Below are 17,195 nucleotides of genomic sequence, written 5' to 3' on the forward strand. Positions count from 1 at the left end.
TCAAACAGACATATTTTCAACACAAATTTTCACCGGCAAAAAATTTACCAAGCTAAACAGAATGCACTTCAGATTTGCCTTATCACCAGTACTTCAAATGTGCACTTCAGATTTGCCTAACAACAGTGCTTCAAATCTTCACCAACTCAACTCTTTATTACAGTACAATTTCAACTTCTTCTCAGGTACAACTCTCTAACATAATCAGAATGCTGCTAGCACTAATCAAGCAACACAACTTCAAACTGTGACTAAGTGAAACTTTGACTAGTGAAACCGAATCTGATTACTCAACTGACAAGTTGCTCATTGCCTCTTTGCTAACAACTAGTAATTTGCTTCTTAACTCAGTGAATTGGGCTACTGACAAACAACACATCCGCAATTTGAAGTTTGGAGGGTACATACTAGATAAATAGTTTTTTAGCTAACACTTGCTCTCTAATATAATGAGCATCTATTTCAATGTGTTTGGTCTTGGCATGGAATACTGGATTGGCTGCTGGGGCTACTGCACTCAGATTGTCACATCAAATGACAAGAGTGATAGGAACAGGTAAACACAACTCTTTGAGCATGCTTTGAAGCCAAGCAATTTTTCTAGTTGTATGAGCCAAGGCTCTATATTCTGCTTTAGTTGAAGAGAGAGCTACAACTTTCTACTTCCTTGAACTCTACTGAACTAGATTAGGTCCCATATAAACACAATAACCACTTGTTGATCTCTTGTCTTCCAAGTTGTTGCCCCAATTAGCATCAACATAGCACTTTACATTCAATGGGCTTGCTGGTTTGAATTATAAGTCATAGTCCATTGTGCCCTTTATTTACCTCAAGATCCTTTTGCATGCCTGCCACTACAACTCTGTAGGGGCTTGCAAAAACTGACTGAGTTTGTTCATAGGGAAACTAATGTCAGGTCTTGTAAGAGTTAAACACTGTAAAGCCCTTGTTGTATTTTTGTAAAGACTAGGATCTGCAAAAGAAGCACTATCAGTTGAGCACAATTTGGTGCCTATAGTCATAGGAGTAGAGCAAGCATGACACTCTAGCATCTTAGTTTTGGATAGAAGATTAGAAGCATATTTGCTTTGCTTTAGATGAATACCAGTGGCAGTTCTGGTTGCTTCCAGCCCTAAAAAATAGTGTAAGGAACGTGCAAACTCATCATTCAAATCTTTCATAAGTTGAGTAATAAAAGTGTCATTTGAACCTGTAATAAGGATGTCATCTACATAGACAAGAACATAGGTTAAATGAGAATCTTGTTGAAGAACAAACAATCTAGTGTCATAACCGAATTCTGAAAACCTTTGTTGTGAAGGGTTGCTTTTAACTTGTCAAACCAAGCTCTTGGATCTTGTTTAAGTCCATACAAGACTTTGTTCAACCTGCAAACATAAGTAGGGTTACTGTTGTCTGCAAAACTAGTGGGATGTTTCATGTAAACTTCCTCATGCAATGCCTCATTTAAGAAGGCATTGTTGACATCAACTCGATAGATATCTCACCCATGTGTAACTGCTAAGGTAAGAATTATCCTAATTGTAGAGTGTTTAACCACTAGACTAAAGGTTTCAAAGTAATCCAGTCCAGGGGCTTGTTGGAAACCCTTAGTCACTAGCCTAGCTTTGTACTTTTGTAAGGAGCCATCAGACTTGAACTTAGTCCTAAACAGATGAAATTCCTTTACGTTTTTTGAAACAATAATTTTGCAACATAAATCCAATTTTATGCAATGACAAAAATAAGATTAACATTTCAATTACAAATCAAAGTAACATTAAAATTACAAACCATTACAATTTAAAGCCTTTCCGCAGTGACAAATGACAATCCTTCATGTAAATAAACTACTAAAATTACAAATCAAAGTAAAACAGCAGAAGAAATCTGGAAACACGACACTTTAAATCAAACTTATTCAACAGAACTGGTGAAATTATTAAACTCCAAATCCATGTTAGTCCCAAATAAAAAGAAATCAATCAACCATCAAAACGTAAAGGCAATTCTTAAACTCCAAATATAAAAAAATTTCGTATGAGATATCCAGAAAGGGTGTTAGGAAACGATCAAGTCATGGCAGCGGAAAACAAAAAATATATAACAGTAGATCATTCCTTTAGAACCAAGACCGGAGCACAAATTTTCAGTTTATACATTAAATCAAAATCTGCAGAAAAATCAGATTAGAGTTAAGAATTCATACGCATGTTTGGAGGTTCCTCCAACTTGTCTCTGAATGGGTTTCGCTACCAATCCAAGAGTAGGATCAAACCAGCGGTAAGTCACAAGAAGATAACTCCAAAGAACTAAAGAGGGATTTGCTAGATCCTCTTTAGCCTTAAGAACCAAGAACAAGAATCAAGTGAAATATTTGATTCAACCAAATGTGAAGTGGCGTGGGAAGAGAGAAAAGAGGGCTGGAATTTTTAATCAAAAGTGATTGAATGAATTGTTATTTAATTCACAAAAATCCTGCACTTATATAGTGCACACAATGCCCTATTCATTTATATATATATATATATATTAACATTTAACAATAACAATAATTCATTTAAATATATGCATACACATATTTAAATATAATCTCACTTATTTAATTTTTAATGTCAAATTAAATAAAGGCAACAACCTCAACAAATTTAATTACACTGTGAGATTACCAAAATACTCTTTCGCCTAAAAAGACGAAAACGCTCTTCTCATAAACTGATTCTTAAATTATCTTCTATATGTGTGACCCATAGACTCCTCATCATACCGGTAGTGTGTAGTATCGCGATTAACACCAATTAATCGTCTCACTACACACAGACCAAGATTTGCCCCTAGCAAGGCATCATGGCCACCCGATAGATTCAGATTCAGCGAAGCAACTATCTGTCAACAATATGGTTACCATACAATCCAATCCTTTTATCATCTGTTATCTCATCGAGACTGATGCACATAAATAGTGTCAACCTCAGCTACTCTCGATATGTATGTATTCAGTTACTGGAGCAATGATCGGAATAATAAACTGGATAGAGCAACAACTCAATCCCACTGTGGCCACAGTTTTAGTGTCATTGCCATTTACTGAATTGAGCCATGAGATAATTTCCCCCGTACCTGCGAGTGATGAATCCTTTATTGATCCACCATAGTCTTGATACACTCATTGATGTAGCCAATCACTACCGTATTGACAGCCTGAATAGAACTGCGTTGGGCTAGTGTCAAACTACACCAATCGGTGCACAAGGCTCCGATGATCTCAAGTCTAAGGATCACATGCACCACCATTCGTTAGAGGATTTGTTCCATAAACACTAGGGTTACCATCCATATGGAATCCTCTGGTGGGTCAGTCCAGTGAACTTGCCTACAGCAAGCACCCGTGTGTTGCACCAGGTTGTCACCAAACAACCTTAACAAGTGAGATCAGTCACTACCTTTCGACAAAGTCGTTCAACACTATAATAGTCTTACCGTATTATCTGTGCCTTTACTTCAGAATAATATTAGGGCTACGGACGTTTCTAGAATGGCCACCATATGTGCTCATAGGGTTCTCACTATCAAGATTTGAAACACTTGATACCCTCATCACGGTTCTACCATTCTAAGGACATATATATATATATATATATATACATACAATATAATTTACGCGATATAGTATAAAATGCCTTTTTATTGATCAATGAACATTATTACAAAGAGTAAATTCTACAATAATTGATTGACTCTAGCGCACCTACTCTAACAAAGGGAACATAACAAACAAACTACAAAGCCACATGAACCAGCACATTTCAAACTCAAATGCTAACTTAGAACAGTAAGAAATTAGTATTGATTGAGAGAATTTCATAAACACAAAAACAAAAGAATTAAAGTAGTGATGAATTTGTGATTTACTAACTGAAGAAGATTACAATACACCTTATTATGTGAGTAAGGTGTAAAAGAGTACAGTAGTAAAGTGTAGAAGATGAGCTAACTACAATTGAACAAAACGGATAAGTCAAAACGACACTGTTGAATACATTTACAAACAAACCCTCATTAGTTTGATAGATGACATACTAATCCTTTTTCCTTTTACATCCTAATATTCCCTTTTAAACTGGACCAGGCTTTTTAGACTAACAAGTTCTTCACCAATGTTGTTAAGCGCCTTTAGAGACACCTTTAAACCAACTTTATAACACCAGTAACTATCTTTAGTTTAGTTTGATAGTCAATTATCTCAAGCAAATCAAACAACATAAACTACTTAGTGTACTGTTTAATTTGTCACAGCTGCAATAGCAACTTCTGCTATAATCTGCAACATTTATTAAAACAACATAGTTATTTCCTTCAATAATAAACAACTCAAATAGATTAGTTCAGTAAAAATAGTATCTTATCAATTCAAAACTTTTGCAATACTCTTCTACAGTACTTTGCAACATTTCTACATCAACAATTTCATTTCATTAATTCAATACTTCAATTTCTGCTTTAAATTAGCAAACTCAGCAACTAAACACTGATTGAGTTTGTTCACAGGGAAACTGATGTTAGGTCTTGTAAGAGCCAAACACTGTAAAGCCCCTAGCAAGCATGACACTCTAACATCTTAGTTTTGGATAGAAGATTAGAAGCATATTTGCTTTGCTTCAGATGAATAACAGTGGCAATTCTGGTTGCTTCTTTTGGCTTTGCTTTAGGAGGCGGCGCTCATTTTTTTTGGTCAAAGCCTTGCGGCTTTGCTTAAAGGGAGGGGTGCAAACTCATCATTCAAATCTTTCATAAGTTGAGTAATAAAAGTGTCATTTGAACCTGTAATAAGGATGTCATCTACATTGACAAGAACATAGGTTAGATGAGAATCTTGTTGAAGAACAAACAAGCTAGTGTCAGAACCGAATTCTGAAAACCTTTGTTGTGAAGGTTGCTTTTAACTTGTCAAACCAAGCTCTTGGATCTTGTTTAAGTCCATACAAGACTTTGTTCAACCTGAAAACATAATTAAGGTTATTGTTGTCTGCAAAACTAGTGGAATGTTTCATGTAAACTTCCTCATGCAATGCCTCATTTAAGAAGGCATTGTTGACATCAACTTGAAAGATATCTCATCCATGTGTAACTGCTAAGGTAAGAATTATCCTAATTATAGAGGGTTAACCATTGGACTAAAGGTTTCAAAGTAATCTAGTCTAGGGGTTTGTTGGAAACCCTTAGCCATTAGCCTAGCTATGTACTTTTGTAAGGGGCCATCAGAATTGAACTTAGACCTAAACAACCATTTATTCCCTACAACATTCTTATCGGGAAGAGGAGGAACGAGGTTCCATGTTTCATTTTTTAGTAGTGCGTCAAACTCATTTTGCATTGGTTCTCTCCATTGAGGACTTTTGAGAGTTTCAAAGATTGTACCAGGCTCAAAAGTAGTCCTACAAACCTCTATACTGATAAGGGATGTACAATTATCCTAATTTGAATCAGCAGTCAGATGAGAAGCTGTTGTTTTGGACCTTGATAGCCTTCGGTTAGTAAAGTTTACCAGCTAAAGGGGCACAAGAGTAAAAAGGGTGCTAGAAATGTGATGTAGTGAGGGTTGTTATAATTGCTATAGGTTGTCCACGTGTTAAGGGAAGATAGTTGGTTAGAGGGGAATAATATTGGGGTATATTAGGAGGGAGTTATTCTCTTAAAAAGAGGATATATTGTAAGTGACTTTTGGGAGGCCCCCAGCTCCTCAAATTGCTGGGAATTATCCATCCTTTGTTATTGCATCTTTGTCTTTCATCTTTAATTCAATATAACACTTGCTTATTATGGAATTTTTAATTGTTCTCTGTGTTTTGGGAATTGTTTGCTGATGGAATTGATTGATTTGGGAAGGGGTTCCATCAATAGTCATTATGGGATGAGAGTTTGCAACATTAGATGGATTTGTAGCAATAGATGAGCCATAGTGGAAGTTCAAGGAGAACTTAGATGGTGTAAGATCAACCTCAAATAAGCAAGTATGGAAAGAGTGTGATGATTGGATGATGGGAAGAGTTGAAATGGAAGGACATATATGTGGTAAAAGGTGAGATTGTGATATTTTGGAAGTATTTGTGTTTGTAAGAGTTGTGGGAGGAAAATTTGAAGGTGGAATTGTTGTTGGTTGTAATGGAAACAGAGCAGTAGGTGGGGAAGGACAAACTGGAACTGAAGAATCAGTACTGATTGTTGTAGTGTTATCAAACTAACTTTTAGAACTAGTTACTACAGTGGAATCTTTAAGAGCTAGTGGTGAAGAAAAAATATGTTAAATAGCAGTGAATGAAATTGTTAATGTAGAATGTTGCAGAGTATTGTAGAAGTTTTGAATTGATAAGATACTATTTTTATTGAATTGATCTATTTAAGTTGTCAATTACTGAAAGAAATAACTATGCCAATTTAAGAAATGTTGCAAATTATAGCAGAAGTTCCTATTGCAGCTATGACAAATTAAATAGTACACAGAGTTGTTAACACAGACAAAACTGAAATCAAAGTCAATGTTATTTGCAAAAGGAAATTCTAGCTCATTAAATTTGACACTAGGTGTGATAACTATTTTACCATCAGATTTCAAGCATTTATAACCTTTATGAACCAAGCAATAGCCTACAAAGACACACTTAGCTGAGTGGAAATTGAACTTATGTTGATTAAAGACTCTAAGAAAAGGATAACAAGAGCATCAAATCACTTTCAGGGTTTCATAGACAGGGACTGTTTTAAAGAGTTTTTGATAAGGAGAACAATTATCAAGCACAAGTGTAGGCTTCTGTTTATTAGATAGACAGTAGTTTCAAAGGACAACCACCAAAAATAGAGTGGCATTGATGCATGTGCAAGCAAAGTAAGGCATGTCTATACAATATTCCTATGTTTTCTTTCTCTTCTCCCATTTTGTTGGTGAATGTGAGAGCATGAGTGCCTATATTGAATACCTAAGTCTGTAAGATAAGCATGAAGAGCAACAAACTCTCTTCCTTGATTAGATTGCAAACATTTTAATTTAGTACCAAATTGCCTTTCAGCCAAATGATGAAATTTAATTGAAGATGGATTTGACCTCAACCTTAGTTCTAAGTGGAATCAGCCAAGTATACCTACTGTAGTCATCTAGGAATTGCACATAATATCTAAAACCTTCAGATGATGGTAAAGGTGCAGGACCCCATACATTACTGTGCACTAATTCTAAAGGTTTAGAGGGAAACTAGCATTGTGTAGTTTGCCTAATTGGCAAGCATAATAGAATCCAGAAAACTAATCAGCATGGACTTTGGAAGAAAGAGTATGATGCAGTTTAGGTAATGAAGAAAGAATTTTATGCATAACAGTGGAATGGGGATGTCCTAATCTTCAATGCCAAGTGATAAAGTGTTGACTAGATATGCTTGCAATAGAAAAAGAACTATGTAAATCATTGCAAACCATATCACTCTTTGCAACATCAGTATTGAAAATTGCGTCATCATTAACAGACAAAGCAGACAAGCTAGTTTTATTAGTAGCTAGATCAGTACATGGAACATAATGTAGCTCATTATTAATAGCAGACTCCAAAGAAACAGAACCTACAGAATCTGGACTTGAATTACAACAGATAGTGGCTACACTTAAACTTGAATTATAGTGAGATTCAACAGCTTTTGGACTACTGAAATATGGTTGACAATGTGACTTTGAGGTATTACTCAATGTATTATTACATGACACTATAGTTATTTAAGCAGAAATTTTGAATAGCAGATGATGTGGAACAAACATGGTTGGAATGAGATATTGGATAGGGAATTTTCAGTTGATACAAGCCACCTTTAAGATCCCATTGCAGTAGCATTGCTCTGGTTAGTTAGTCCTTAACAACACAACAATCAACATTAAATTCAACAATTATATTATTATCTTTAGTAAACTTAGAAATGTTGAGTAGGTTTTTGGTAATGTTAGGCACACACAAAATATTTTTAAGATGCTGACATTTAGAATGAAAATTACTAGGTAAGAATATGTGACTTGTGTGAGATATGTCAAGATACTCACCATTTCCCACTCGAAGCTGATTTCCACCACCATAGTCCTTGGTAACTTGCAAATGGCTTAAGTCTGAGGCTACATGATCAGTGGCTCCAGAGTCCATGTACCATATAGGATATGTATGAGTAAACTGATTGGCACATACTCTAGAATTTGTGGCTGCTAGAAATGCTTAATTAGGACCAACATATTGTTGACTGGGTAGGCCAAAGGCAGAGACTGGAGCAGACACATTATGTGGTACATTACTTGATTCTTGAGTAGAATTGGTAAAACTAGAGCTTCCATAGTAGGGACCTAACTGATGTTGACCAATCTGATATGACTGCTTAGGACCAAAACTAGAAGGTACTGTATAGTGTTTGAGTTGTGAAACTGTTGAGGATAGGAGCCAGAGAATTACGAAATTTGTGAAGGTTTAGGAAATTACTGAGTACCATTATATGCATAATTGAATCTGTGATAGCACTGAATAGTTGAATGACCAGCTTTGTTATAGACTTGACAAATCAGTCTCTTTTTGTTACTACCTTGACCTCTGCCTTTACCATATGGTATAAATCCAATAGGTCTAGCATTGAACTGTTGGTCACTGTTGTGAGTAAAGGGATGAGGGTTTAAACTAGTTGAGTAGGTACTGGATAGCAAATTGTACGACTGTTGGGGATGAAGATTCCCTAAGGAGTTTAGAGAAGGAACAATATTGTTATTGGCAGGTGGCAATGTATGTAATTTGTCAACATTCTAACTTTTGTGTGAGCTGCGATCAATTGAATCTCCAATATTTTTTGCATTATTAGTGGTGGCTATATTAGCAGAGCTGTTATATAGATCAATTTATTTGAATTTATCCAGCCTAATCTCATATTTATGGGGAAAAAACTGAGCCTCTTGGAGTGTAACTGAATCAATCTTTGATTCTATCCTAGATGTAAGAGTCATAACAACTGGATTAGATTCAAGACCTAATCCATTTATTATAAATTGCAGTAAGTCTTTGTCAGAAACTATCAAACCACTGGCTGACAAACTCATTCTCTAACACATTCTAGATCTCAATCGAATACCTACATTTGGACACAGTACTAAACATGCTTTCTAATATAGAAGCTAATAGCCAACTAACAAATAATTTATCTATCCTTTTTCCACATGACATAATTTGGATTGATTTTGTCTTTTATAGACTCATTTTAGAACTAATTCCTTCACCTAACTAACTAAGCTCATCATTAATATTTAAATCTGACAGAACTAGAGGAGGAGGACAAGCAATTTTACTTGGCAAGTGATCTTTAAGCTCATGCGAGCCAATTGTGAATAGAACCTATGAGCTCCAAAATCTATAATTGTCGTGAGTAAGCTTAGGGTTGATCACTTGAAGACTCAAAGTAATTGCAGAGGTAGAATGATTCAATGTTTCTCTTAGCATTTCCTTATTGCTATTAGGTAGAGGAGAAGAATAGGAAACAGGTGTTTTAGCCATTTGACGTTAGTCATGGCTTTGATACCTAGTAGGAAATCAGTATTTATCGAGAGAATTTCAAAAACACAAAAACAAAAGAATTAAAGTAGTGATGAATTTGTGATTACTAACTAAAGAAGATTACAATTCACCTTATTATATGATTCAGGTGTAAAAGAGTAAAGTAGTAAAGTGTAGAAGATGGGCTAACTACAATTGAGCAAAACGGTTAAGTCAAAACGACATTGTTGAATACATTTACAAATAGACCCTCATTAGTTTAATAGATGACAAACTAATCCTTTTTCCTTTTATATCCTAAGCAGAACAAGTAACCCCGTAATTTCTAAAGGGACCTCCAACTAAGCAATAACCTTGTAATCGAGAACAAGCAAACTAAGAACAAGAACCGGTCCAAAAGAGGCCTCCAATTCCAAGCAGTAACCTTGTAATTTCATAAATAAATAAATATAATCAACAAAGCATTTGAGTTTGAATTCAAAGGTCGAAGCAAACGACCAACTCACAAACAATTTATAATTCTTTCCCAACAAACACAATCAAGATTCACAATTGCTTCATGAATCCTTTATTTATTAAAACTTTCAACTTTCATTGCTCAGTCGACAGAGGCGGTGGCTGTTAGTAATCAACGAACGATGGCAATAGAAAAACAAAAGAAAATTTCGCTCATTGATTACTTTGATTTTGCCAAGATCAGGTCTGATGTGTATATATTTTACATCCTGAAATAGAAATAATGAAAATCCATACAAGGACTCAATTATACCTACGATTAAAGGCTCTGTCAATGTCTCTAAATGTGATTCGCTACCTATTTGAGAATGGAATCGAACTCACATCGTCCACATGAAGACAATACGCCAATGACCAAGAATTAATTTTGCTATAATTAATTCTTGGCTTTAAGGAATCTAAACTTCGGAAGATTGAATGTAGAGAGAAAGAAGAGAAAAAAAATTCTCTTAAAAACTCTCCACGGCCAAGAATGAAATTAGGTTGAATAAACCTAATTTTGCTTCACTTATATAATGAGGCAAATATCTCTTTCTCCCCTCAAGTTTAGCAACAACCCAAGCTTAGGTAGAATTGCATATTAACCCAACTTAATTATTTAGTTTAAATATTAATATTAACTCTAATAATTAAATTATAATTTTGCTAAATTACTCCAATAATAAAATTGGACATAGGCTACAATGGTGGGTGTCGAATCCAACAAATAATAAAATTCTCACTCTCAAAAAATACAAATTGTAACAGTGATGAGCAAGGTCGTATCCACAGAGATTGTGTAGATTTATTTTAATGAAAATTAAAGCAAAGAAAAGGGGGATTTTGAAATTTCAAGTGAAATAAAAAGAAAGCAATTACAATCAACTAAAAATTAAGGAGAAATCAATATCAGACAAATATCCAACCAAAGGTATAATTTCATAATTGGTTCAGAGAATTGATCACAGATATAGGATAAAATCTTCTATTCTTCACTAAATTGGTTATGGTTATTAACAAGCTCTAACAACCTATCTCCCCTTACTTTCTCGATAACCAAAACAAGCTCTTTGATTACTTCCCTTGTTAATAAACAACCCTAAACAAGCTCTTAGGATTTAATCTATCGACAACATTAATAATTAGAGAGACTACCAATTCTAGCCAACAAATACATAAGTTCGATTCATTTAGACTAGATCATATATCTTCATAACATAAATAAAAAATCTCTCTATAATCAACTATGTTATTTTACCACTAATATTAGAACATTTAAACAATTACGGATTTAAAGTTCTAAATGGCAATTTATTAACCTGATAATTGAACAACGGGCCCTTTGCATCAATCAATCAAGACAATAATTGTTAATAAACATAGAAGATATATAAATAGTGAAGAAATAAAAGAACACTGAAAATTATTTAGATCTTACAATTCTTGAAGAACCAAAACTTCAATTATCATTCAGCTGGAAGAAAAGTATTTAGCTACTCATAATTAAAAGAACACCAAAAGAAAAGAGAAGAGAGAGAGGTTTTCTTGTGAATAATCTCCCTATTTATAACTCCATCTAATAATAGTTACCCTATCTAGATAAGGAAGCAAATCCCACCTTAATAGGGAGTCTTGGCAAATCCTAGAGATAAGAATGGGTAACTAAATCTTTCCAGCTGTCATACATATCCTTTTTCTCTAACAAATTCATAACCCTAGGTCAAAAACCTCGGATCTAGTAAGGCGCGCCCACGCTTTATCTGCTGCCTACTTCTGTGAACATTCTGGGAAAACAGGACGTGCCCACGCTTTAAGTAAAAACCGCTTTTGGAATGTATCTCTTTTTTAGCTCCGATTTTTCCTCTCCAAATCTCTTGATTTTGAATTCAATTTGATTTAACTCCTCAATCTACTCCACAAAATACGAAACATAATCAAAATCCAAGATTTAAGCATTTATAACCATTAAAACATGAGGAAATATAACAAATATATAGATATTATGAATTTTTATCAAATTCCCCCACACTTAAACAATGCTTGTCCTCAAGCATACAATAGCTCAAGTTCGTCACCTTTTCTCATCATCGTTCCTTCTTCTACCTTTACTCATCCTCTATAATCCAAATTATCATGCCTTAAAGATTTAAATCTAAAGACAAATAAGAAACGAGCAATTTCATAGAGTAAATTCTTATAAACCACACCCATGAACTATCACCTCAATGATCTTCTTGAAATCAAAATGCAATAGGATCTAACACCCTCTCATTGGATTCACTCAATACGCTCAAAGTGTTTAGGGCATCAATGAACTCTCAAAAGAAAACATAGAAGATCTTTACCATAAGCTCGCTAATATATCACATCTTTATCATCAATGGATTGAATTGAATGCAAAAAATCTAAGGGTCTTAAATGGGTTGTAACGGGGCTTAGGTTAGGTGTGGTGAGAAGGAATTTTTAGGTACTTTTATCAAAGGAATTATACCACTTCTTCACATAAGGCACAACTCAATAACGTCAAATGTTTTCTTCGATCAATTCACTTCCAAACAATTGAAATTGCACAACTTTTCTTTATATATATATATATATATTAAAAGAAACCAAGGCACTTGTAACTTGAATCACTTTATTCCCAGCATATTTCAATCATTTCAAAGATAATTTGAAGCTTCATGTGAACAAGCTAGTATGATCCTTCAATTCAAGGTTCAAAAGAGGGAAATCGACAAAAGAATGGGTTGACATTGCTTATATCATGGTTAACTTCCAACAAAAGGGCCAAGGTTCAAAATTGGCTTTCTAAGGTAAAAATCAAGGTAGGCTTTTTAAGAAAGCTAAATGGCTCCGCTTAGATGCCCTTATTAATTCAATGCATCCAATTCAATAATGTAGTCTCCTGACATGCATAACAAAGTAAGTTCTAGAAAATCAACTATGTATGACAATTACTCAATCAAGAAAAATGGAGCATGTTGTAATACGAGTGCTCATTGGCTCAAAAGCGCACAAAAAGGGTCATGTGCATTAGATCCCACACATTTTTCATTCAATCGATCATCAAGAGCAATTAATCACTGTGTAGTAAATAAGAATTCAACTATTCATGCTAATCCCTTATTACACCTCAATTTATCTCAATAATTCACAATAATCCAAATCATTTAAGACAAGTATCGATAGAATCTAGAATTTAGAAGAGAAGGATCACAAACAAGAACTAAAGTATCACTTGGATTTTTGAAAATTTTCTTGAAAAATGACGCAAAAATTGATCAAAATGGAGCTAAAAGTGAAGTTCAAAGTAATATCAAATTCCTATGTCAAAGACCCTCCCCCACACTTAATCCATACATTGTCCTCAGTGTATCAAAAATAGATGCTTAAAAACTATAAAAGAACAAGAGTAAGTAGAAAACTCCCCTGAAAATGTTGAACATCAACCAAGATATTAGTCACGTGCTTGGGGGTGAAAGTGGTGTGAATCCCATGTAAGCAAAGAAGAGTTAGGGCAACTGAGAAGGAAATAGGAAAAAAAATTATTATTATAATTATTATTATTTTTTTACTCTTTCAACCAAGAGAACAATTGGAATAAGGCGTGGGCACGTCGCCAAAAAATTTGGTGGTGGTGCCAGATGGGGCGAAATGGTGCGAGATGGATGGCTGCTAAGCTGGGTGAAAAGGCGGGTTGTATTCAAAGATCTCGTCTGGTTTATTGCCCAATTCCATGATTCAAGATTTTCCATAAGGCGTGCCCACGGGGTTACGAAAATCATCTTCTGCCAAGCATATTGGAAAGAAAATCAAATGCACTCCGAAAAATGATAAAAAAAAAAACTAAAAATAATCTAAATAAAATAAAGAAAACAAGGAAAGTAAAACAAAAAGTTGGGTTGTCTCCCAAAAGCGCCATTCTTTAATGTCTTTGGCTAGACGGCCACCTCTTAATCGCCATAATTCGGACATTCCAAAATAATTTGATCAACATTATACACTTGAAAACCTTCATAAAAAGGTTTCAAATGATGACTATTGACCTTAAAAGTTTTACTTGTATCCGAACTTTGTATTTCAACTGCACCATGAGGAAATACATTAGTAACAATAAAAGGACCTACCCATCTAGAATGCAATTTACCAGGAAATAACTTCAGTCTAGAGTGATAAAGTAAAACTTTCTGACCAATAGAAATTTTTTTCCTAGAAATTAGTTGATCATGAAAGGCTTTGGTCTTTTCTTTGTATATTCTCGAGCTTTTATAGGCATCATTGTAGATTTCCTCCAACTCTTGCAATTGTAATGTCCTTTGTTCGTTGGTGATTTCCTGCACGTGATTTCCTGCACCAACGGGTCAATAACATCCATAACAAAAATAGAAGACACATCATTAGGGTACCTCATGGCGTCCTAAATATTGAATTTAATAATTTCACTATCAAATTCCATTGTGAGTGTACCATCATGCACATCAATTTTTGTCCTAGATGTTTTTAGAAATGGCCTTCCTAATAACATTAGTGTTGAATTAGAAGAATCATCTTCTTCCATGTCAAGAACATAAAAATCAACAGGAAAGACTAACCCATTAACTTGTACTAAGACATCCTCCACGACTCCTTCAGGATATACATTAGATCTATCAGCAAGTTGAATAATCACACCTATTTCTTTTAATTGACCAATATTCAAAGATGAATAAATAGAGAGAGGCATGACATTTATTGAAGCTCCTAGATCTAGCATTGCTTTCTAAATCCTAACATCACCTAGTTTGCAAGGGATAGTAAACATACCTGGGTCCTTGCATTTTGGAGGTAATTTTTTCTGGAGGATGGCTGAAACATTTTCCCCCAGACTTATCTTTTCATTACCTTTCAACTTCCTCTTGTTGGTGCACAACTCCTTGAGAAATTTAGCATATCGAGGCACTTGTTTAATTGCATCAAGTAAGGGAATATTTACCTCAACCTTGCGAAAAGTTTTAAGAATTTCCTTCTCTTCCTCTTCTTTCTTGGATTTAGTCAATCTAGTAGGAAATGGAGGATTTGTCATCAATGCCTTTGGTTGTTCACTATCAAGTCCTCTAGGCTGGTCAGTTTGAGGTTGAGGAGCAACTACTTCTTTTTTAATTTCTTCTCCACGTGCTGCCTTACTGGGTTCCTTCAACTCTTTCCTGCTTCTCAAGGTAACTGCACTAGCATTTTGTTTTGGGTTAACAACAGTTTGTGAGGGCAATTTACCTTGAGATTCCAATCTACTCATAGAAGATGCTAGTTGACTCATTTGATTCTCCAATTGTTGAATGCTTGTTCTTGTCTCCTATTGAAATTGATGCATGTTAGTTGCAAGTAATTTAACAATTTCTTCTAGAGACATACCTGAACTTGTGGAGGTTTGTTATGGTGGTGGAGCAAGTGGTTTAGGCTGAAAGTGTTGGAATTGTGGTCTTGCTCCATAGTTGAAATTGGGATGATCCCTCCATCCTAGGTTGTTGGTATTTGAATAGGGATCGTATTTCCTTTGTGGTGGGCCTGGAAATCCTCCAACTGCATTGGCATGCTCATAGGAATCATCTCGAAGTGTAACGCACATGTCAGTTGGATGACCGATGGTAGCACAAATTCTACAAGTTTTCACTTGTTGCATATTTCCTATAGCTAACTGTTGAACAATAGAAGTTAGATTGGATATTTGATTTTCAAGGGAAGATATACTTACCTCATTCACCTTTATTGGAGATTTGTCTTGCCTGAATCCAAATTGTTGTGAGTTAGTGGCCATGATGGAGATCAAATCTCTAGCGTCACGAGGAGTTTTGTTCACTATGGCACCTCCACTCGCTGCATCCATTATCTTCCTTTCCATGGGTAGGAGCCCTTCGTAGAAATATTGAATGAGGAGTTGTTCAAAAATTCCATATTGTGGACAACTTGCATAGAGTTGCTTAAATCTTTCCCAATACTCATGAAGGGTCTATGTATCTTTTTGTTTGATTCCACATATCTCCCTTCTAATGCCAATAGCTCGTGATGTAGGGAAAAATTTATCAAGAAACAATCTCACCATCTCCATCCATGTGGTTATAGAGCCAGGGGGCAAATAAAATAACCAATCCTTTGTTTTTTCAGTCAGCGAGAATGGAAAAGCACGTAATTTGATTTGTTCTTCGGTCACTCCTTGCGGTTTCATGCTTGAACACACCACGTGGAATTCCTTTAGATGCTTATGAGGATCTTCATTCTCAAGACCACGAAAAGTTGGGAGCAAATGGATCAATCCAGATTTTAACTCAAAACCCACTTCCAAAGCTGGATATGTAATGCATAGAGGTTGTTGATTTACATTTGGTGCAGCCAATTCCCTTAAAGTTCTCTCTTGATTGGCCATTGTTTCTTCTATTTCAGAGTCACTAGAAAAATCACTAGATGAATCAACCAAGTCAGGTACCAAATTAAATCCGGGGGATGAGGATGAAGATACTTGTTTGTCATGCAATTTAGCTTCCTTCCTCAACTCCCGAGTCGTCTTCTCAATCTCAGGATCGTATTGGAGTTCACCTGCACGAGAAGAACGAAGCATTAAAATAAATATAATTAACACCAATCCCCGGCAACGGTGCCAAAAATTTGGTGGGTGTCGAATCCAACAAATAATAAAATTCTCACTCTCAAAAAATACAAATTGTAACAGTGATGAGGAAGGTCGTATCCACAGAGATTGGGTAGATTTATTTTAATGAAAATTAAAGCAAAGAAAAGGGGGATTTTGAAATTTCGAAGTGAAATAAAAAGAAAGCAATTATAATCAACTAAAAATTAAGGAGAAATCAATATCAGGCAAATATCCAACCAAAGGTATAATTTCATAATTGGTTCAGAGAATTGATCACAGATACAAGGATAAAATCTTCTATTCTTCACTAAATTGGTTATGGTTACTAACAAGCTCTAACAACCTATCTCCCCTTACTTTCTTGATAACCAAAACAAGCTCTTTGATTACTTCCCTTGTTAATAAACAACCCTAAACAAGCTCTTAGGATTTAATCTATCGATAGTATTAATAATTAGAGAGACTACCAATTCTAGCCAACAAATACACAAGTTCGATTCATTTAGACTAGATCATATA

The 17,195-nt window shown here is 35.0% G+C and overlaps 1 protein-coding gene across 1 annotated transcript; it reads right to left on the reverse strand.

The window, feature by feature from the left end:
* Positions 1–14,007: 14,007 nt before the first annotated feature.
* LOC116135362 lies at positions 14,008–15,347 on the reverse strand. Its single transcript, XM_031421059.1, has 3 exons — positions 14,858–15,347; positions 14,522–14,725; positions 14,008–14,402 (listed from the first exon to the last, which is right to left on the reverse strand). The coding sequence occupies exons 1-3, from the start codon at positions 15,345–15,347 to the stop codon at positions 14,008–14,010; spliced, it is 1,089 nt and encodes a 362-aa protein (XP_031276919.1).
* Positions 15,348–17,195: the final 1,848 nt, after the last annotated feature.

The sequence above is a fragment of the Pistacia vera genome, unplaced genomic scaffold, assembly GCF_008641045.1.
Source record: "Pistacia vera cultivar Batoury unplaced genomic scaffold, PisVer_v2 Contig299, whole genome shotgun sequence".
NCBI classification, from domain to species: domain Eukaryota; kingdom Viridiplantae; phylum Streptophyta; class Magnoliopsida; order Sapindales; family Anacardiaceae; genus Pistacia; species Pistacia vera.

Excerpts from the sequence above, each read along its gene's own strand:
- LOC116135362 (XM_031421059.1), bottom strand. The coding sequence starts at position 15,347 with ATGAGTCAACTAGCATCTTCTATGAGTAGATTGGAATCTCAAGGTAAA. Across the intron at positions 14,726-14,857 it reads TCCAAAATGCAAGGACCCAG|GTGTGATTATTCAACTTGCT; the intron begins GTATGTTTACTA and ends TAAAAGAAATAG. Across the intron at positions 14,403-14,521 it reads AAAAATTGATGTGCATGATG|GAAATCACGTGCAGGAAATC; the intron begins GTACACTCACAA and ends CCGTTGGTGCAG.